General features: G+C 36.8%; 1 protein-coding gene across 2 annotated transcripts in view; it reads right to left on the reverse strand.

Annotated features, from left to right (window-relative positions):
* Positions 1-23,761, reverse strand: part of CRIM1 (cysteine rich transmembrane BMP regulator 1) — a 188,507-nt gene that overhangs the window by 21,632 nt on the left and 143,114 nt on the right. For both annotated transcript variants that reach the window (XM_071806186.1, XM_065834389.2), the window contains 3 exons: positions 22,747-22,875; positions 10,729-10,885; positions 2,047-2,168 (listed from right to left, as the gene is read on the reverse strand). In XM_071806186.1, coding sequence (XP_071662287.1) covers positions 2,047-2,168; positions 10,729-10,885; positions 22,747-22,875 — 408 coding nt within the window. The remainder of the gene's footprint in view (positions 1-2,046; positions 2,169-10,728; positions 10,886-22,746; positions 22,876-23,761) is intronic.

Consider the following 23,761-nt stretch of genomic DNA (forward strand, 5'->3'; position numbering starts at 1 on the left):
ACTGGTTCAAATTGTGGGAGACAGAAATATTAGAAAATTTATTTTAAAATGTCACATATTGGTAACCACAACCACACCACAGAAAAACATTAGAGAGGTTTATGTGGGTTTTTTTGTTTGTTTGTTTGTGTTTTTTTCATTTTTTTTTTCTGAGAGTGGAGATTCTTAATAAATTAAACCTTAGACAAACATCTGTCAAGGATTATCTAGATAAACTCAATTTCGTGCAAGGGCAGGGAAGTGGACACTCAGTTTTCCAGAGGACTATCCCAACCCTGTACTTCTATGGTTCTACTTCTATTAATCTTAGCATAAGCTATTTCTGGCAGAAGCAATTTAGAAAGTGGAGCTAATTCACAAGCAGAGGATTTGCCCATCCCTTCCTCCTACTTAGGGATTTGGGATCAAAATTTTAACAAGGACTCACAGCTCCCCCAAAACATACTCGTCATTCCTTTAACTATTCTTGGACAAGTTGCTGATGATCATGTCGAAGTGATATGCCCACAGCTTGATAACTTTATGATCATGATAACAATAAATACTATTTAGAGAGGGATCAAGTTATTTTTTCTAAATATTTGTGTATGTTTTTAAAAAATCTATCCTTGTTAAGGGAAGCACTTAGAAATGTGCATACACATAATTAGTAACTGAAGAGTTCCATCTGCGAATAGCCTGGGATGCAAGTATGGCACACCTAAGAGAACACCTTGTCTATATTCCATGACAGCATCACAACAATCAGGACAAGTGTGCTGATTGTGAACATGGAGACAAATGACAAGATAAGTGATGAGAATTGCCTCTATGGGACTCCATTTAGCAATTACCCTTTCTTATTAATTTTAAAAATTTTTTATTTCTAGTATAAGTCATAGATTGCAGCGTACCTCAGTGAAATTGCTCTCTACTTCTCATATCTGCAAGGTACATTTGTAACACTTCTTTTCTTTTTTTTTTTTTTTGGTAGAAGACTTAAAGTTTTATTATAATTGTCTGCAGGGTGTGATGTCATGTGGAGAAAATACCTATCAGATCCTTCTGATATATATGACTGCATGTTGGCCTCCAACCACAGAAGATTGACTTCAGGAACTCATATAATTTCTTCTAATTCCATGTTCCAATAGCTTTTCTTATTATATTTTATCACGTTTTACAATGCAAAACAAACGGCTGCTAAAAAAGTTAATAATGGGAAAATACTCAAATGTACATGCCTATAGCTAGAAAGCAAAACACATGAGCAAGAATCAAAGAAAATAAGCATGAAAGAGCAGCTAAGATCAGAGAGAGCCTGAGCACAGATGAAAAGTTATTAAATGCCACACGTGCAGATAAGCAATGAAGGAAGTCCGATATCCAGACTAATACAAAACACAAACTGAAAACATCTTTAAAAAGATACATGCTTAAAAGCAGCACAAAACTAAAGAAGACAACTAATGAACATCTTATCTCAATCTCCACCTCAGACTCGGTGGTTACAAGCCTGGGATGTGGCACATGTGAAATCTTCAGCTTAAGAATACCCAGTCCTTTCTCCTGGGTAAGTGCTCTCACCACTCACTGTTCCTCAAGACCAGCTGAAAGTGTCCAAGAAACAGCACCGTAATTTTAGGTAGTGTTCAGGGCATCTATCAAATCCAAGACTTGAGTTTGCAAAGAAAAGATGATGATGAAGCAGTTAAAATAAACACTGCTGCTAAGAAAACAAACAAAAAACCTCAACTAGCTTATTTCTAGTAGTTACTTATTAAGAGCCTAACCTAATTTGTATTAATAGTAACAAACTGACTTTTGTGACTTCGTAATTAGAGACGGAGGCAGAGCTGTGCCCTTCTGTTGAAGCCAGGATGAACACAGATAATAACAAACACCTGCAAAACAATACACTCCTTTGAGCAAAGATGAACTGACTCCCCTCCACTTACTATATTTTAATTCTTACATAATCTGTACATTATTCCTTTTATTTTGCTCTAGCTTCCACCTGCTTTGAAAACAAGCTGTAGTTACAGGTGATAATGTACTTGCACCTACCTCTGCACTTGCAGATAACGCAGCCATGATTGTTCTGCTGGAAGCCCATCGGACAGATTTTACCACAAGGCAGGTCAGGGCATTTCTTACACCGACAGATTTCACAGCCATGCTTGTTCTTCCTAGATGATCAAAATAATTTGTCAAAGGTCAGCAGGTCACTTTAAATAGCTACATGTCATGATCTTTAAAGCAAAAGCATCCCCTAAAGAAGTGACTGATCAAGTAAAGAACATTATGGTTAACTATCACCCTTAGGTTCATTGGTCCAAGGGGTGTACAGGTCTCCATCCCTGGCATGTGTTGCCTCCACATGACTGACAAAATCTCTGCATTTGGTACTGTCAAGCCACAGCAGATAATCTAGATGTACCTGCTTGTGACTACTATTGATGATCAATTATTTTTTCAAGTGAAAAAGTAGAAAAAATAACTTCTAAAACTGTGAAATTGGAGGAGTGGGTAGGAATCTGTTTCAATTACTATGTTTTCTAACACAAATTACTGATAACTTTTTTCCTTCAACAATAGATGAAGAACAGTAGATTTCCTCTCTTGCATATTAAAACTACAGAGAGATTTCCAAAAACACTAAAGAAACAGTCACAAAGCTTACTTGAAAAAGAGCAAGTGGAACGCCAGTGACCCATACAGACACACAGTAACACATTTTGGAACAGAGAAAACCAGAGAACGTTTTAGCAGAGTACAGAGAATCAAGAACACAAATGCTTCCAAAGCTTCCAGGTGAAGCCAGGCAGGAGGCTTGAGCACTCCCTGACAGCATCTCTTCACAGCAGTATAAACATGCTCCTTCTGGGAATCCTATGCTCAATATTTGCTTGCCTGTTTTCAAGAAGACAGGTAATACCGTTCAAACTCTAGGCACAAGTGTACTACTTCCCTTTGTATACAGATACAGTAATTTTCTGCACCTTCCCAAGATACAGGGGGAAAAGAAAAGCTAAAATGAAGAAGTTCAAGACAAAGAGGGGAAAAGAAACAAACAAACAGATATTAAACAATCTTCCTGAGTTTGCTGATAAACATATCACTCTAAGGAGGTAACTCACTAAAATTGGGAAAAACATTTATTGGGAAACTGACAGATCCCTTACTGAATACTACACCATTAAAAGCACACTACTTCCCCTCAAAACAAAGACAAGACATGGGAAGTTAAAGAATATCTAAAGGGACAGATATTATGTAAATATCTAGAAAGCCTGACTTCAAGCTCTAGAAAACTTTATTTAATTTTAGTTAAAGGCTGAGGAAAACAAATCTGCACATAGGATAGAGAACAGAAGACTTCCTGTCCATCTACATTTTTCCTCCTCAATCTCTGTAACCACAGACCTTTTAATATCAAAAGAAATCCTTCTTTCCATTAATATGTAGAACTTTAAAACAGTGAACTCCATTGAAAGCAAACAAAACCAAACAACAAACATCATGATTACTCCTTAACTTTTTGCTCTCTAAAATACTTTTCTTTTAATACTTGCTTCTTCAGTCTCCCATCTGTGACCAAAGTTTTACATTAAAATAGAGATTTATCTTCCATTACATCCTATGCTTTTGATGATCATAACAGGTTCGGAAGTCACATAAGGCTTGTTATTCTAGCAAAGAAATTTGCATGGTTGCAGTAATGAATCAAACAAATATACTACAGAATTGCAAATCTATATAATTTTAGCACCAAAGTACAACTTGAAGTGAAACGGTCTTAAAATACTTCTTACCACAATTTTAGCCCTTTATACTATGATCTTACACAGATGGTTATCTTTCAATGTTATTAATTTCATTCAGTGAAATTATCTGTATATTTTGTACACAGTGACAGGATTAGGGTGCTTATTTCCATTTTTTTTTTTCAATTGCAATAATCTTAAGATTTATTGAACAGTCACCATTCAAAAAGAACAGCCAAGCACTGTGCAAAATTAAATTACATTCTACATTTGAAAACAGAATTTAAATTGAAGATTATTTTCCAATTAGCTTAAAAAGTTTAAAGTTCAGTTATTTTTCAGATGTACAAAAATGCAAGGGAAGCATCATCCCAAAAGACAGGGTTCCTTAAACACTTGCATCAGCTTGAAATCAAATTGTTCTTAAAACACATTTATCTCACAGCTACCACACTATGCTCATTAATATCTGCTGTCATTTCTAAAATGCTTTTCACAGTATCACAGTATCACAGTATGTTTGGGATTGGAAGGGACCTCAAAAGATCATCTAGTCCAATCCCCCTGCTGGAGCAGGAACGCCTAGGTGAGGTCGCACAGGAATGTGTCCAGGCGGGCTTTGAATGTCTCCAGGGAAGGAGACTCCACAACCTCCCTGGGTAGCCTGTTCCAGTGCTCTGTTACCCTCACTGAGAAGAAGTTCTTTCTCAAATTTAAGTGGAACCTCTTGTGTTCCAGCTTGATCCCATTGCCCCTTGTCCTATCATTGTTTGCCACTGAGAAGAGCCTGACTCCATCCTCATGGCACTCACCCTTTATATATTTATAAACATTAATAAGGTCACCCCTCAGTCTCCTCTTCTCCAAACTAAAGAGCCCCAGCTCCCTCAGCCTTTCTTCATAAGGGAGATGCTCCACTCCCTTAATCATCTTTGTTGCCCTACGCTGGACCCTCTCCAGCAGTTCCCTGTCCTTCTTGAACTGAGGGGCCCAGAACTGAACACAATATTCCAGATGGGGTCTCACCAGGGCGGAGTAGAGGGGCGGAGTAGAGGGGAAGGAGGACCTCTCTCGATCTACTGACCACCCCCCTTGTAATACACCCGAGGATGCCATTAGCCTTCCTGGCCACAAGGGCACAGTGCTGGCTCATGGTCATCCTGTTGTCCACCAGGACATTGTTCACATAGATTTTCTAATAAAACGGTTTTATGCACACTGTAGTTTAAAAAACAAAAGGCGAAAGTGTTTCAGCTTATCTAAGTACAGAAAGTACATACAGAAATAAGTAATTTTACTCTGTAGGTCAATATACTAATTGAGTTGTACACACAGACTGAAAGTTACTGCTCTTTACAGCAAGCAGTGCAATTCTATGAGAGGCTAAACATTATCTTTTTTATAATGCCTTCTATTTGAAGATGAGGCATGGTTCAGTGCTAGCCCATGGAACAAGTCCTGACCTGTGTGACGTTCTCACTGACCCCCACCACCTCGAGTGGGACAGCGTGGGATGAGGCAGACAGCAACGTCTTGACCTGGGGACTATCTGGGCAAGTCATTCACTGGTCCAGATCTGACACTCTGTGAGTCAATGTCTCATCCAGGTGTCACTTTATCATGTCTAGGACTTCAAATGAATAGTTGCAAATTGCAAGATTCGATATTTACGCTTTTTAACTTCAACCTGTTTACCACTTTTTTTTCCTTTTCATTACATTCCAGACACTTTCAATTTCTGAAGATCAGAGTTTCCATTTTGAAGCTTATTATTCGGTAGTTTTAGTCTTCCTCAGGTGTACAAAGTAAGCCTAGCAAATCTAGGAAACAAAGCCTGTCTTATCATTCTCTTCAACATCATAAACCTTACTATGTTTTCTAAACTTTTTTCCTACTCTTATGTGACAGTATCACATGGTTTCTTAGAAGTTGCTTGCTTCTTCCATGAGTTTAGAAAATCACTTGAGTTTGTGTCTGAAATTTGTATCCTTTAACGGATTATCCTTGGCACATGACTGACAATGAAAAATACTTGCACACAGGACTAAGCATCACTGTGTTTAAAGTACTCTTGAGGCTCATGGACAATACTCATAGGACTTTTCCGATCCTTCTCAGAAATCAAGACATCCACTCTCTATTGCAGCAAAGCACTCCAGGAGAATGAACGATTCAATCGATTTCTTTATATAATGCTAAGCCCATCTTTCTTTTTTTCAGTCCTCTTTGATTTTTGTTCAGAAGACTGAACTATTTCTGCGTAGACAGCATTAATACAAGCTTCAGGTATGCCCACATTGAAGATGATGGCATGGTCAACTTCATATTTCCCCATAAAATCAGCTAGATTATTATCAACACATACCACAATTTTTTTAACAATATTAACCTTAACTGCTCAGGCACAGGTATCAGCTGATGATACTCACAGATCAGACAAACTAAGGGACTCTGTAGGTCAAGAGGATTGCAGTCAAACACAGAAATCAGTTTATTAAGGTGCCAAGTATGTTAGGCTCTATTCCTGTGTCTTATCTTTCTGTGAAGATATAAAAGTAGAGTATGTAAAGGCATCACACTGCATGTGATAAGGCTAAATAGAAGATACACAATTAGAGAAGAGCCTCAGCTTCTGTGGTGCATATCAAAAAGCAATGGTGTAAGGACTTCAACAGTCTAATGTCTGCACCTGCATTTTCAGATCAGATTTAATTTATGTGCTTTAATGTGTAGCAGTATTCTAACCCCCTCCCCTTAATGGAGGGTAATAAAATAAAATTTCAATTTTCAAATGGGGTATTAATACTAATTTTTAGAGATTTCTCCTTTAGGCCTTTCAAAATAATGCAGGCGCATCTCACCTAAAGTGCAAAAAGAGAAGGCCAATAGAATTATATCAGATTTCTTCTTGTTCAAAAATGTATTGATTATTTATACTAGTGTGTCAGAGTATAATCCTTAGCATGGGTCAAATTAATTGCAATCTGAGAGTCATCTTCCCATTATACATATCGATCTTCTTCATCTTTGTTTAAAGCTTTCTTTAGAAAACAAGTTAAGTCACAGTTCATGAGAGATAGACCATGAAAGTCAGACCTCTCAAACCAAGTAACAAGTTTCTGAATTAATCAGTTCATTAATTCACTAATATATTCAGTTCACATGTAGCAGCCAACTGCCCTGCAAAACAAATCCATACTAACAAGTAGCATAGGAGACAACAGTAAAGAGAGACCTTTGTTTAAGAAAAGAAAATAAAAATCAGAAGTTGCAGAATAAAAATATATGTAAGCAGAAATAACAGGCACATCTTTACTGAAAAGAACGAAACAGGACTGAAAAAAATACTGTCCTTTTTAGAAGTTACACATGGTCTGATCACTAATGAGGTAGACTTAAATCAAGAACATTACTGCCAGTCATGCACACTGGGAGCACAGGCCCAGGAATGGCAATTTACTGTCTTATCTTAAAAGAATATTTGCTTTTTACTGAAGATTCAGAAATTTGCAGGTAAAAAAATATTCAGCTCAACACATTATCAAGATCTCTACTATGTTCCACTTAAAGTTGTAAAAATACTGTCCACTTTCCTCTAAACAAAAATCAGAGTTTATATAACCAAACCAGAAAAAGCTACTCATGATGTGGAAGAGAGTGTTTCTTCCTAAATCCATGTTATTGGGGAAGGTGTTGTACAATAAACTAAAAGAATTTAACAGTAAATTTAATACATTTACACAAACAAAACACAATAATAGTAAATGACTTTCGTAAGTGTAGTTCAGAACATTCCTTATCAGCAGTAGAAAAACATTTTTAAAACTTAAATGTGACATCTACATTGAGACTGCCAGTGAAGAAAACCAGCAGTAGTAAACTGAAAGAAACCAAAGGGAGAAACAAACTTGACTGCTCTAGCTACTGCAGAAAAGTCAAAGAATAGTTAATTGAGATGGAAAGAAACATCTAGACCTTGGCTCATGAATATAGTCAAGCTATTTCTGTGTAAGTCCAAAAAGGCAGTGTCAAAAAGGCATGAAATAGATCTTATTAAATGTTTTTCTCATATTATGATTTTTGAATAGGCTAACACAAATGACCTTAAAAATAATAATTTATTCATGTACTTGTAATAATAAAATTAATAAAAGCTTTTCCTGTTCCAAGCTAAATACTGTTCAATCACACTGAATAAACAGTAAAAAAATGCGTAGTTCATACCAACTGTCTCTGCTGTTACGCAAACACATGCACACACTCCTCGAGCATGGGGATGAAAAAAGTCTTTTCAGATTCTTTCCTGATAGCTTTACTCTATTGACCTTGTTACAGACAATAAACTAAGAGCTACAATACAGAAAAAGGATAAATCCCAAGACCTAACAGCCTAGTGTGCCCATTAAATTTCCACCGAGTTTATAAACCAATTTGAAAAATAACCAGTGACTGAGTATTGTTAATGGAAATTAGTTTTTAGAACACAAATATAAAACAGAAATAAAAATAAATGTTCAGATTTACAGTCTTGAGACTGCTGAGCTTACATCCTGTACTTGCTACTGAAGATGCTTTATGTATCATGAATAAAAAAGATGGTTTCCATCTTTGTTGCAAATATATTCTGGGTCAAAGTTCAAAATAAAATGAAAGCTAGCGCAAATTATTTCATTGCCCCTGGAGAAATGGTTACACCATGTCAGGACTACATGGCAGTTTCCAGTAAATGCTTGAATATAGTTGTACGTTCCTATTCCTTTATTGCTGTTGCCCATCTTGGACACCCCTCCTGCTGATTCCAACATGGAATTCTCACAGTTTCAGACATCCCGACACCCTTTGCCTCTTTGGCTCCTCGCTTTAAGAGAATTCATCCTGCATTTTGTGCCTGCTCAACGGCATGGCTCAGGCTTCACTCTGCCCAGACACTTTCTAAGCAATTTTGTGTGCTTTGCACCTGTTTTAATTGACTTCACTCCTTTGATCCTTAACATAGACAGCTTTATCCAATCTAAAAAACTAAGACAACTAACCATTCATTATTTCTGGTCAATCTTTCATGTTTCTTTCATTCTCCTACCCATCTTCAGCCATCGCTGCCTTTGAAACCACTGGGCAAAAGTTGTGGGAACAACAAAACTGACATCCTTTTGCTGTAACTTCCCTCTTGCTCTACCTTCTCTCACTTGCAAAACTGAAAATAACTCCCAGCCACTCTTGCAGTCAACATGCTTAAAAATAGTTATATTAACCTTCTAATTTAAAAGTCTTACTTTTCATCTCTCATCTACTAAACTTTGAGTTTGGGGAAAGAAGTGAAGTTTGATTTATTTTTTGTTGTCTTTCCCTTATTTTGTCCTATTTCAATTCTATCACTCTCATGAGTGCTGTTCCCAGCAAAAACTTCAATTACTTAACCACAGGCAAGCCTGATACTGTATCTCAAGTAATAGATACAGGATTATATTAAATGGTATTTGTTTTGCTGGACTGCTATTATGTAGGTCTTTTCAAATTACACTAGGGATGCCTCAAGGATACAAGTCAAGCAGAAAAAAAAAAAGTTACTGTTTTCAAGGCAAGCATACTCTTCAAATTTTTTTTTCTTTTTTTTTCCCTTTTATTGGCTGTGTATTGCAGCGTATTTGTGCCATAATTGTTCCATGAGATATGGGTCTGCTTTTTGTTTGATGTAAGGCCACTGCCTATTTGGCACGAAGCACAATGCAAGAGCTGTATGGGCAATAAGAAAGAGGTCAACCAGAACACTGTATTCACCTAAATGGAACATCACTCTGTGGCTAAGAATAACATGAAGATTAAAGGAAGGCGTAAGGCTGGTATTCTCTTTTTCTTTTTTCCCCAATTTGGCAGCATGACCGGAGAGGATATAAATGGTTCGCTGGCACCATCTATGAGCAGAGCTGATAAAATCTGTGAGAATACCACTATGTTACAGCTTCATTTCTCTTTTTCTGAAGCCTCTGGTACCTCTCTGGTCATTCAGTTTTTACCATATTTTGATTCCCCCAAACTTTATTAAAACTGCGTACAAAGAGGAGGATTACTACAGATTACCGTTACAAAAACCTGCAGCATTTACAAACAACTGTCAAACAGACTTGTGAAATTAACCAGAAATTAAAGGAGTATCAGTACCAAACACTAAGAGTTGCAACACTAGTAAACTTCATTTTATGAACACTAAGAAAGCAAATAACACATGAACATTATCTGAAGATCAACTGACATGAGGTAGAAATTAAACTGTTACGAACAGCAGGCAGTAACATGGAATGGACAGATCAAAACTGAAATGTATTGGTAAAATATATATATAAGCCACAAGACTGATTACTAAGAAATTTCTGTGACAAAAGACCTGTCCAGTTCTTGTCACCTGTTCCACAGCTGAATAAATACTGCAAATGTTTGGTTTTATGGTGAAAGAACTCCAGCAACAATACAGGTTTTCAACACGTTTACAAAAACTCTATACGAGATGGTACTGGTTTTCACAAATCATGTAACTATCACAAGTATCTCACTAAAAATAGTCCACTGTCATATCAACACTAAAAAACCCTCAAAATATTGAAAAAACATTTGAATAAAATAAATGGGCAGCAAAATGAAAGCGTGTCACAGCAGAACACACAAAGAGAATTTCAAAAAGGTACTTGCAAGAGACATTACTTTTAAGTAGCTTTTTCATCTTGTTCGTCAAATATTCTTCAAAAAAAAATTAAGCACTGCTTTGCTTTTATAATCTGCTGCTGTTTTTTAGTTGTTTCTTAATTTCTTGATCAAAATTCATTTTGAAGAATACTTTAATCTCATATCAAGTAATAAAATTTCTATTTTCCCACATTTCCTCCCCGCTTTGTCACAAACCAAACACAAGTACACATGCCTGGATTTTGCATATTTTCAATATGTACAGGGAGTGTATTAAATATGCTTTAAGAATGAGAATACGTACAAGTATCCAAAGGGACAGTACTTGTCACAGAAAATGGGTTTGCACTTCTTTGGCCGCGGTCGGCACTGACAGATCTCACAGTTGTGGATGTCCGTCTGGAAGCCGAAGGAACAGTCCAAGGAACAGCCCGAAATGAGGCCGGTGCACAGCTCCTCCCCTGCGAAGGACACACGTAGGTTATCACAATGTGAAAACTGTTCATAGCAGACAAATGCATCTTTAGCAGAATGAATCTTCTGATCCATTTTAAATACTGATAAGCCTTACCTTTGGACTGTCCTAATTTTAAAATATTTGACAGAATTCTCCAGTGATGACCCAAACTGTATGTGTAAACACCACAAAACGTCTTCAGCTTCAGTCAAGAACTTGGGGGAGTACTACCTGGCACCCTAAACTAACATGATTTTATGAACAGGTGCACAGCCAAAGGAGTACAACATCTGTGACTTTGTTGCCCTTCAATAAAATGTTTAAAAGAACATACAGCTTCAACAGACTATATAGGTTTAATAGGTTTCTGCTCAATATAGAGCATCTTTATTTCTCCTCTATTTGTTTTAAACAGAACTGCAAGGCTGGGATATATTAACAACTTTTATTCCTCACGCTAGTTGCTGTCAACTGTTTGGTGATTAAGACCCGATTTTTAAAAATGTAACCATACTATCCTAAGAGATGATCTAAGCTTAGAAATGCTAGACTGAAAGACCTGTCTCTTCAAGTCTGCTACCATGTTTTATCAGCCTCTTGTGGCACAAGAGAGATGCCAGATTGTTGGCACCTCAATTTCTCCAGTGAATCATAGATTAGTTTGGGTTGGAAGGGACCTTCAAAGCTCATCCAGACCAACCCCCCTGCAATGAGCAGGGACATCTTCAACTAGATCAGGTTGCTCAGAGCCCTGTCCAGCCTGGCCCTGAATGTTTCAAGGGATGGGGCATCTACCAACTCTCTGGGCAATCTGTTCCAATACTTCACCACCCTCACTGTAAAAATTGTTTTCCTCATGTCTTGCCTGAATCTCCCCTCCTTTAGTTTGAAACCATTACCTCTTGTCCTGTTGTAACAGGCCCTGCTAAAAAGTCTGTCCCCATCCTTCTTATAAGTACCTTTTAAGTGCTGAAAGGCTTAAAGGCTCTCCCCAGAGCCTTCCCTCATGCAGGTTGAATAACCTCATCTCTCACACCTTGTCCTCATAGGAGAGGTGTTCCATCCCTCTGATCATTTTTGTGGCCCTCCTCCGGACCTCTCCAACAGGTAAATAATGTTGGCCATTATATAAATAACTAAAGGAAGAGTAATAAATAATGATCATTATATTCACTGTCATCAGGAATGCACTGTTTTGAGAATGAAGAGTTTCTTTTTGTTCTTCTTGAAAGAAGTGACAGAAAAAACACTGTTAACATACTCTGGGATACAAAATTCATTTATTGGTAGCAGAGGTGAGAGGAAAAAGAAAACATTTATTTTTGTTGTACTAGGGATGCAAAACACATGAAAAAAAATCACCATTACTACAATAGCCAAAGTAAGATCAAAGTAGAAAAAGAGGAAAATATAACTGCGATTCTTTAAGAGACGAATATGATAGGTGATATTCAAAGGATCGATTTTCAGAGTGATAATCAAAGGACAGCTCATCTCCAGTGCACACAGCCACACCACTATGAAGTGCTTGTTACACGGAGATCAGTACATTGACTTATTCTGTTCTTTACGTTACTTTTGTGGGTCTGAAAGGTGAAGGAAAATCTTCAGGTCTCTAACACAGTAATGCACAGTAAACAGGAGTCTCTGCTTTATTTAGATATTTTCTCTTCTGTTTTTGTAATGCTGCATTTAAGACTGCAAAATAGAACAGAATCTACTTACAAAGGGTAGACTTAACTAGATGTGGTTAAGCTAAGTGTTCCCTTATCTATTCTACCAGGTTAATGCTCATTTGGTAAAGAAGTCATGTTTCTTAGTGCCCCAGAGTGAGACTGAAGCCTCGTGGACAACTGATAAATTCACTGCCTACCTCTGCAGTAGAATTCAGGCATACAAGTGCCACACAACACAGGAGCCTAATAATCCTAAACAACAGCTCTCAGTTTAACTAAGATGAAGATCATCATCAAGTTCATGGCTCCTACCCCTCTACTTTTATGGAAATTTGTTGCCTGAAGCTAAAAAGCTGCAAGTTCATTTGTCATTCAGAAAACAGAAGAAGAAATGCCAGAACCTTTCACATCTGGTTCTAGAGGTTGTCTTTGTCAGCAGAGAACCAATGCCAAAATATTTAAGCATTTTCCTCTGTCAGATCTAACCTTTGAGAGCAATGATAACTCTTATCTCAGGTCCTTGCTTTACTCATGCACACATATACAAAGATTTTAATGAAGTTTTACAAGATTTTGAAGGATAGAGTTCAGTCTGACCTATGAAAATACCAGATCTTTCAAACATGTAGCCTCTAAGGCTGATTTAAAAGCATTATAATGGAGAGGAAATGTAGATACTCTTGTCTAGTAAAGGGTGATATATATCTAATGCAAAGAGAAAGACATTCATTGAAGGAAGTTAAAATAATTAAAAATGTTCTTTTTTAAAGGATCTTTTACAGTAGGATGTTTGTACAAAATTATTCCCTGACAGCATATAGTGATAATAAAATTAAGTATGCTTTTCATTATGCATGATTTCATAAGGTAGTCATAATTTTTAAAGTTAGACTTGAAGTTTATAAAGAATGTATGGAAAAGTACACCTACACTGGAATATCTCCAAAAAATAATTAAGCTCAGTTATGACCTTTGATATGGTGTAAGTCATGATATCTCCTGTTAATGCTCAGAACTGAGTAGTGAATAATCCTGTAATCGCACAGGTTGGATTGATCAGAACCATTCATTTCCTGAAGTGTACTTTGTCATGGAGATGAAGCGTTTAAGTGGCTGTCCATAAATGTCAGGCTCATGGAAGACAGGTCAAGGATCAAGAAGGTACAAATACAATGGGATGGCAGAAATGAATAGGTATCTTAAAGTGAAAAGTTGGAAAAAAAAAAATCTGAAAAAACAGAAATAACAAAACCATTTTTGAGTTGGGGTATTTCTTTTTTCTCTCCAGATTTGTGTTAAAGAGGGCTATCAAAGTCCAACACCAAGGTTTGAGTATGTAATGACTCCACATTAACCCAGAGTCAAATATGCTTTTGATCTTCTATTCTATTTTGATTACTTTGATCTGCTTAGTGCAACTGCTTTTCAGAGAAGCAAACCAAGTTTTTTATGTGTAAAGTTAACAGAAGTGCCAAGGTGTCTAGGACAGTGCAACATGAGGAGAAAGTAGCTCATCCCAAGTAGCTTATGATGTTAAATATACTTAAAACTCAGTTTGCTGACATACTAACCAGAAGATCCACTTTAAAGGCAGCATCTTCCATGCTTAATCCTACACATAGTGAGTTACAAAGTGAAAATTCTTTTGAGGATAAACGGCCAAGAAAGGAAAGTTCTTCAGAGCCGCGGGATGGGTGACTGACTAACCATCACTGCCACTCAGGAACAGACACGGAAGAGGATACAAAATAACATTAAAATTCTGGTTGTGTCAAAGGAACAGGGAAAGTTTGCTGAAGTCAAAACAGACCACTGTTCACATCTGAACTCAGCACTGTTATATCAATGCTATATGGGGGCATCAGAACAATCTAGATAAACCTCTCCTGACAGAGTCTTTCTAATAAGATGCTAAAAATGATGCCTTCTGAGAAGTTATTATTAAAATTAACATGCTTTCATACTTAAATTTCTGATGGGTTGATGCTACAAGCTGTGGAAATAGCTTTTAAACAGTTTTTGAAAAACATTTTCTATGAAGAAATTTAATGTCATGAAAATCAGAAAGTGAATTCTAATCTTCTTTCTGACTTCACATCTAACCACCTAAATTTCTCCTACTAAAACATTATTAAAAACATGACAATTACAGGCTCAAACTGAAGTATCTTCTTGTGCACATACAAAGTTTATGTCTGCTGCACAGGCCTGTTGAAAAGTGTAATCCACTCTTCTGAACTGGGTATTTTTTTCAGAAAATAGAGTAAATCACCGGTTTTACAGAGTAGAGTGTAGCTCTCAGAGAAAGAAAAAAAAAAGAAGATTGCAAGCCTAAAGATTCAAATGTGAATCAAATTCAGTGTATGCAATTATCATCCCAACTATATCTCTGTAGCCTTTGCTATAGCTTTAAATTCATCATTAATAAAATAATGAAGTTCATTATGAAAGGATAAGTAAAAACAGATTTTCTGCTAAGATTTTGCATTTCAAGTGACAAATGTTAAAGAGAAGTGGTTCATGAAAGTCAATTCCAATGAACAGAGGAAATTTATTATAGCAAAATGCTTGTAGGTTACTTTTTGGGGGGCTTTTCCCACTTCTTCTTAGATAAATTTCATCAGGAACCTGAATCCCAAATAATGGAATGCATTTGCAGGGAAGAGATCCAGCCCTAACTGGGCTACTACCTGCTTCAAAAGTGTATCAGGGTAACTGGTATGAAAGGAGAAGATAGGAAATGTTTTAAAAACTAATGCAGGTTGAAGACTACCTTTCAGAGTTTGAGAGAACTGCATTACACACCTGCACATCACTGCAGCTCTTAAGAGAATGGGATCAAGCTTTTGTTCACATAGTATAAGCAATCTTTATTTCTCTGACTGATAAGTTATGACGACATCACCAAGGGAACTAAACTAATGGTTAGATAGGAGGTAGAAGACTAAAACAGAAACAAAAGGATGAATAGGAAACACATTAAAAGGAAAATCTCTCTCATTGTGCTGCTTAGGGAAATATCTGACTGGATAGTTGAGTTCTTCTGAGTAGCAGAAGTATGTTCACCAACTTTTCTTATGAAATATGAAATGCCAATGAGGTAATGTCAATAGAGTAAACAATCCTTCTATGCAAGGCAATAGGAGGGCTTAGGGGGATGAAATAGTAATAGTGGGGTGAAATGTAATTCTGAAAATGTATAAAGGCATGCTGCCCATGGGGAATAAACAAGAATTTGTGCTACAACCTGAGAATTCAGGCACAGGATATTGCTTGAACTCAGAATGATAGTGATGTGTTCTGACTTCAGAAAAAGGTAAATATGTTCCTGAGTGTTTCAGGCTAACATAACTGTATTTTTACCACAAATACTCAGCTTTTTAATGTTAGGATAGGCAGCTGAAATACCATTTAAAATTTGTGAAAAATGTCAACTGAAGTACGGCAGAAGGCTAGGGCAGTAACCACAGAAAGGTTGTTTGTCCTCAAACAAACATTATTGGAATTGCCTCCTGCTAGGAACCAATACTCACTTGAGGACAAACACGCACCAGATACTTAGGGCAGTAAATTCAGTCCACGCAAGACGACCATATGGTTTTCTTTTCCATATGCAACCATGACTACAAAGGTAGCAGCAAAGTCAGTTGCCAACAGGTTGATGTTCTGAGTCACAGTCTTTGCTAGACTTCACTATCGTAGTAAAAGCTATTGCTTATTGACTTTGACCCCTCTAAACACTGTAGTGATAACAAATAGTTTGCTCTGTACTTTGCAACAATTGAACACATTATATGCTGAGCTGCATATTGGAATTTCAGATTATTGGATTATTTTGGATGAATTTAATAAGATGCTGTCGGAAAAAAAAAAAAGTAGAAAGGGTAAGAACATTTGAAGAGGAACTGGTCTTCCAAAAAACATTTGTGAATTATTAATGAACAAACATTAGAACCAAGGTTTTTAAGTCTGGTCACCATTCCTCACAAACTCCTTTTAAATCTAGTGGTTTCTTTTTCCCACTTCACCCACTCAAACTGTTTCATACACACAGACTATAATAAAACTAATATTAGAGTTTCATAAAAACATGATACTGTTTAAGAGGAATCTGCTTGGGATATGGGAGATGGGACAAGACTCTCCAAAGAAGAGTCTTGTCTTAAAGACAGATGATTACCAAGATATGGTGAAGCTCTACACAGTACACTGCACACAAACTACCTGGTGTCTCAAAACTCTTTTCCACTAAATATCTTATTCTTAACACTAACATCAGCTGTTGTTTTTATTCCTGATTTCAGAGTGCTCACATCCCTAGCTTGCATAAACATATGAATATTTGGAGTGTTATAAAATGTTGTTCAAAAATCAAACTGAAAAGTAAACTAAATTCAATTCCATGAATTGCATGTTTAGGTCTAAAAAAGGTCTTCTGTTTGAACCTCTAATAGTTTGATGGTAATTCCAGCTAACTCTTGTTTAAAAAAGACTTCTCAGTTTCCTTCTTCCAGCAAATATATGGCATGTAAAAAAACTCCAAGCTCTTATGTGGGATATTTTTCTCCAATTTATTATATCACATATGGACACATTGATAATTGTACTGTAAAGACTGAAAGCCATTTTATTCTAAAAACTTTTGAAAATGCATTCTAGAGATGCATAGCCTGTTGAAATACTTTTAGATTTCAATCCTCCAATTCACAGATTAAAAAAAATGGCCAGAGAATATTAATAGATATTTGACAAGAATTATGTCAGTATTTCAACTTGGCTTAGTCTGGTGTCCATTTTTGGAAAATTTGTAGCGTGGCTACACAAAGCTAGCTACATACCTTTACCATCATTATTTTCTTGACCCTGAGGCTAGATCACATAAGGAGAACTGTTTCACAGTACCTTTACAATTTAGCACTCCTCAGCCGTCCTCTCGGTGTGGATTGCTACTGCTGGGTAATCTTCGGGGGTGGGGATCTGGGGAGGCAAATTTATGAAGGAGAAAACTAGGTTACTTATCAGTAACTGGAATTCTCTGAATATATTGCCTCCACAGATCCACACTAACCCTCCCTCCTTTTGTTAGAATTAACTCATGATTCACCATAGCTGGATAAAAATGAAGGGACTGGGCACTGTGATGCTAGAAAACTGTTTAAAAAAATAATCTCATGAGTCCACTGAGGCAAATTACCCACTTGAATATCTACTCTAAATAACCCTAGGATTCACATACAACACATGACTTCATGAAAATGGCTTTGTAGCAGTGATATCTCAAAGGTGGAATTACTGGAAAACGATCAAGCTTCTGTAAACCATCTAGCAGCACATTTTTTTTCTTTCACAAGTCAAGTGAAGTTCTTATCAGCTTCTATTGTGTTAGGTATATCGTAAGCATTACTAAAACCAATATATCACTGTAATCTTCAGAGATCCCTGCCAAAGACTTTTATTCTAACTAGAAGATAATATTTATTTGGCATGAGTAGTTCATAATAATTCCATCCTCTTCATGAAGCACTTTCACTATCTTTCACATGTGTAAGCCTTCATCCTCAATTCTCCATGGCTGTATTTCACTAACTGAGGTCTAATATATAATAGTTATTCCCTTTCAAATCACTACAGAAGGATAATAAAACTTTCTTTTTCTGCCAAGTCTACAAAATTATTCACAAATCCAAGATGCACTCTCCTTGCACTAAGGAAGAATACCTAGACGGTCTTTGCTTTTATAGCTTTTTCCCCATGCAATTTGTTGCTAAATCAAGGTAAAAAGATGAGGTAATTGTTACTAAAGCAGAAAAGTGTTACCTAATTTATATTTGACTTTATTATTTCCAGTATTTTTGCGATGTCTGAAGCATACATTTTGTGTGATTAGTGTGTATGATTATTTGTGTATTATGTATGATTATTCCCATCTTAGTTTGACATCAAAATAAAGTGTTTATTTAAATGGATGAAGTTACCACTGAGGGAGTTACAGTGTTCAGAGTGCATCCCTGAGTATGGATTATTTACAGGAATAAACAAATGAGATATTCAAATTTTGGCTAGCAAGAGCGAAAAGCTAGGAAAAACCATCCCAAACTCTAATTACTGAATGATTAACACACAGAAAAGAGGAGTCAAGACATATTGTCCCATTGTAGTCTCTGCAGATTTTTTCTTAGTTTTTTTCCCATCGTCATTCCATACACTTTTTCTGAGCCTTAATGCTGCTACTAACAGACAGCCCACTGATGCACCTACCTAACTTTTCTCAAACCTTCCAACCCAGTCTTTGAATGTCTCACAACGCCAAACCCAAATTCCACATTGGAATTCCACTACATCAGCTATAAAGGGAGATGGCGTGATTCACTAGAATATTGAAGTCTATGTTGCAATGTCTGCTAATACAGAGTGAATGATAGTATCTCCTTTTTTAACTCTATGGTGGAATACATTTTCTTCTCATTTAAGGAAAAGGTATCAAGACTCTTTCAAAAATGTTTCTGTATCTATATATAGAATGTGTTTGGGGGAAAAAGGGTGGTTTTATGCCTAGAGAACTGTGAAAACACAGAATATACCAATATCTTTAATTTTTATATAGTGGTTTCAGGGTTGACAAAAGAGACCACAACACAAAGTGGATGATGATGCAGTGTAATGTGCAGGCAAAATGACTTGCCTCAGCTTTCTACAATTACATCTCTCCATAAGAAGTGTGGAATTATTGAAATTGCATGACAATTGCATCTTGTAACTGCAAAGGTAAGCCTTCTAAATGAAGCAATCAATTTTTAAAATGTAGAGCAATGCTCTACATTTAATTCAATTTTAGTAAGTTTTGAAAGTTCAAAAAATACTGAAGCTATACAAGCCTGCAGTGACACCCTGAACAGTACTTCACATTCAATTCATTTGGGGTAAAACACTGTAGTCTAAGTTGTAGGAGAGATATAAATGGCTTTTTCTTTACTATGAATATAATACAGGGAATACACAAGGCTGGATAAAATACTGGCCCTTGTTGCAGACTCTCACTGAAGAACGAGTCAGTGTCCAGCAGCAACTATCAGATTGTAAATCCCATGTTACTGCAATCAGCAGGCATGATTCCCTGTGTCTGTTACTCTCTGGGGCAACAGGAGTCCCACCTCAGAAAGAGCCAACCACTGGTCTTGTTTCATCCCTCGATGTTCTTCACCTCCTAAAGGCTTTAATCCACTCCAGTTGTCCCTGTGAAAGCAAAGGCCTAGACACTACAAATACAATAGCAATTGCTACACCCTACTAGTACCAATTTTTTGCTTATCTACTTCTTTGTATTTGCTTCTTGGTTTTGTATGATTTTAGCTTTTTTTTTTTTTTCTGTAATGCTATTCGTATTTCCCCTGCTGTTTTAGTTTTACTCCTGCTATTTTGCAAGAGTCCTTTCTATTTCCTGGATTATACTTTTCTCCTTTTATGCTTCTGTTGTGCTGCTTTGGCTTCTAATACTCTCCTTGTCATTATGGTCACTCCTTCTCTCTCTTCATTTGTGGTTCCATCTCCTGCTTACTGGAACTTTCCACTCATATCTACTTGTGCTCACTCTTTGCTCAGTGGTAGTTTTTTTCCTCCCTTCTCTTACAACTGTGGTCTGCCTCTGCTTTTTATTTTATTTTGTTTTATTTTATTTTACTTTACAGCATGTATGTTTTCAGTGCAGACTGTTGCAGCATGTTTTAACATTCACTATAAAAAACAGGAAAAACAGAGGACGAAGTAAACTACTCCTATTAAAACCGTTGTATTCTAGAAATGTAAGGATTTGCTTCCTTCTCTCATTCTGCAGTCAGCTTGATTCAAGCTGAATAAACTTGTATCTAAATTACAATAAAGCACCAAACATGTTCCATGATATCATACTTAGATAATTGTTTCAAATAAATTTGTTCTGATTTCTGGCTAAGGGAATGTAAATGAAGATCATAATGAGGAACAATTTACAGCTTTACTGTATGTTCTTCCATTTTGCCATTTTGCCTTTATACTGGCTGAAATAGATTGAAGTATAACAAATCTTCAGCAGAGGTATCTAAAAAGAAATGAGTGAAAAAGGAACCTTTATTGGAAAGAGATTAGTGGAGTTAGGATATGATGACTTCAAGTGGTAACAGGGGGCATGTGAGCCTCCTTTAAATCTGACTCAGTCGAGGAGCTTAGACCAGCAAGAAAGAAGTGGGTGCTGTAGAAAGTCAGTGATGTTCCCAAAAGTCCACATGAGTCTCCCTGAGCTTAAGATAATACACATTCTCATGTTCTTAGAGAGCAAAGATGCAATTAAACTGGTTCCGACATGAAAGTACATAGGACCTCAATTTGCAGAGAACTAGCACAATACATTTTCAGCATATTTGACCTAAACCTCCTTTCTTCTCAGTGCTTACACACTCATTTATCCAGAGCCTTGCAAGCAAGAGACATTACTTGACAGAAAAATTGTATTCCTGTCATTTTGACTGATGACCAGCAAGTGATGAAGACTTCCAAGCTGTTGTTTTTCTTCACTTCTTTAGAAAATAAAGGTTTCCCCTCTCTAAATGACTGAGGAGATTTTAAAGCAATCTGCAATTCAAGCTATTTAACTGAAAAAGAGATGACATACAAATGATACTATTAAGTTTGCTCCAGACAGTTTGCTACTGCAAAACAAAAATAATTTCAAGCAAATCTGGCAAGACAAAAACTCCCCTGAATAGGTTCTTAAGCACTATTTAATTCGAAACACTCCAAGCAAGAAAAGAGACTTCCCAGGATGTGCTGTGTGTATGCATGTAATCTGGTAATCTAGGACAAAAGAAATGAGCCTTTGGAGCGATGGGTCTTCCGTGCACCAAACAGGAGGAAAAGACTGCACAAACAGATGCTGAAATTTGCCGAGTATGTCCATCTTCTTGTTTGTGTTAAACTCCCAATCAATTTAACAACAATAAAAAGAAGGAAAATCAAATTACAATACTAAAAAGCAGAATTTAACATTTCTAATTTTGTCCTTAGGAACAACTATATATGTGATATCTTGGGTGCAATTTATGGAAAGTCATCCTTTTCACCAAAGGTATTATTTCTGTATTACCATAATGACATTATTGCTTGCCATATATTTAAGACGTCCTGTCCTTTACCTTATGGAAAGAAAAATGCATATTTAACCAGAAAAGAAATGTAAAAAAAAAAAAGCCAGGACAAACCCTTTTCTTGCTCCTCAAGCAAAACACCAATCTAATTCTAAAACTTTTTATTTTGTACCAATTGAGAGTTTTATTTAGACCATTTTTACTGAGCAGTCCTAAAATAGTCACATTGGTTTAGAAAGTGGCTGAAAATGGGCGGACTGAAATAAAAGTAAGAGGAATTGAGTAATACTTCAGTTGTGAAAGTCTCAGAGGCTACAAGGAAGCTGCAGAACTATAATAAAATTACAAAGAGAGTTTAAGTCCACTCCTAGGTTGGGCTGGCAGCCAGAGTGATGGATCCTGCAGCTGAGACTAGTGCTCCAGGGGTGTCCTTTGCTGGGCAATTCCAACAACCAACCTGACCTTCCTTTCTATTTCATCTGTAAACATCAAATTCTTAATAAAATACATAGAGAAAATACATTTTTGCTGCTTCACAGATGCACACAAACTTCTCACAAGGCACAATGATTTTCCTTGGGGAAAAAAACAGATGTTAAACCCTGCATAAATTCAAAGTATTTATATATACATATATAATAAAAATATAACAAAATGTTATAGAAATAAAATTATACATGGATGTGTTTGTATACATAGAAACATGCCCCCAGGCATGTAATTTTCAAATATTTATCCTCAAAAACTAAGCTTTGAGGGAAAAGAGCTAAGTTGAAAATAGGCTATTTAGCAACAGGACTTTGTGAAGTGCACAAACCTAGATACTCTTCTACCTAGCTGTTAATTTTTACCTAAAGTGAGACATCTTATGTTTTCCTCCAAACACACTTTAAGCAAGGAAACAAGCAATGCCAGAAATCAGGAACCTAGTTTTTAAAAAATAAACAACTATAAAGCACATGCATACTAACACAACATATAATAAATGTTACGAATGGGAAAACCAGCATACTAGCATTTTTCCATACAGCTTGACATAAAAGGTAAAAGCCACTGTATTTTTGCATACTCACTAGTTTTGCACTGACAAATGCGGCAACCATTTTGGTCCAGTTTGAAACTATAGATACAGTCTTTTTCAGTCAAAGTGCAGTTCACCAAAATCTCACAGGTGGGTGGACCTATTGTGATGTATGTTGGTTCTGAAGGTAAGAAAAATAAAACAAATAAATTTGAGATTGAGTATTTTAATTGTGTTTTTCATAGAACTCAAGCACTTAAGAACCAATGAATAGAATTCAACAATTTGAGAACCAATGAATTTATAGTTATGGTCATTAACACATTAAGCATTCATGAAACACAAAATGCATAACTTTTAAAAAACTAAGTGTCAGCTTTCATGTCACTGTTTCACAGTATCACAGTATGTTTGGGATTGGAAGGGATCTCAAAAGATCATCTAGTCCAATCCCCCTGCCGGAGCAGGAATGCCTAGGTGAGGTCACACAGGAACATGTCCAGGTGGGTTTTGAATGTTTCCAGGCAAGGAGACTCCACAACCCCCCTGGGCAGCCTGTTCCAGTGCTCTGTCACCCTCACTGAGAAGAATTTTTTTCTCAAATTTAAGTGGAACCTCTTGTGTTCCAGCTTGATCCCATTACCCCTTGTCCTATCATTGTTTGCCACCGAGAAGAGCCTGGCTCCATCCTCGTGGCACTCACCCTTTATATATTTACAAACATTAATAAGGTCACCCCTCAGTCTCCTCTTCTCCAAACTAAAGAGACCCAGTTCCCTCAGCCTTTCCTCATAAGGGAGGTGCTCCACTCCCTTAATCATCTTTGTTGCCCTACGCTGGACCCTCTCCAGCAGTTCCCTGTCCTTGAACTTAGGGGCCCAGAACTGAACACAATATTCTAGATGGGGTCTCACCAGGGCAGAGTAGAGTGGAAGGAGGACCTCTCTTGTTCTACTAACCACCCCCCTTCTAATACACCCCAGGATGCCATTGGCCTTCCTGGCCACAAGGGCACAGAGCTCTCTCATGGTCATCCTGTTGTCCACCAGGACCACCAGGTCCCTTTC

This window comes from Patagioenas fasciata, chromosome 3, assembly GCF_037038585.1.
Source record: "Patagioenas fasciata isolate bPatFas1 chromosome 3, bPatFas1.hap1, whole genome shotgun sequence".
Lineage (NCBI taxonomy): Eukaryota > Metazoa > Chordata > Aves > Columbiformes > Columbidae > Patagioenas > Patagioenas fasciata.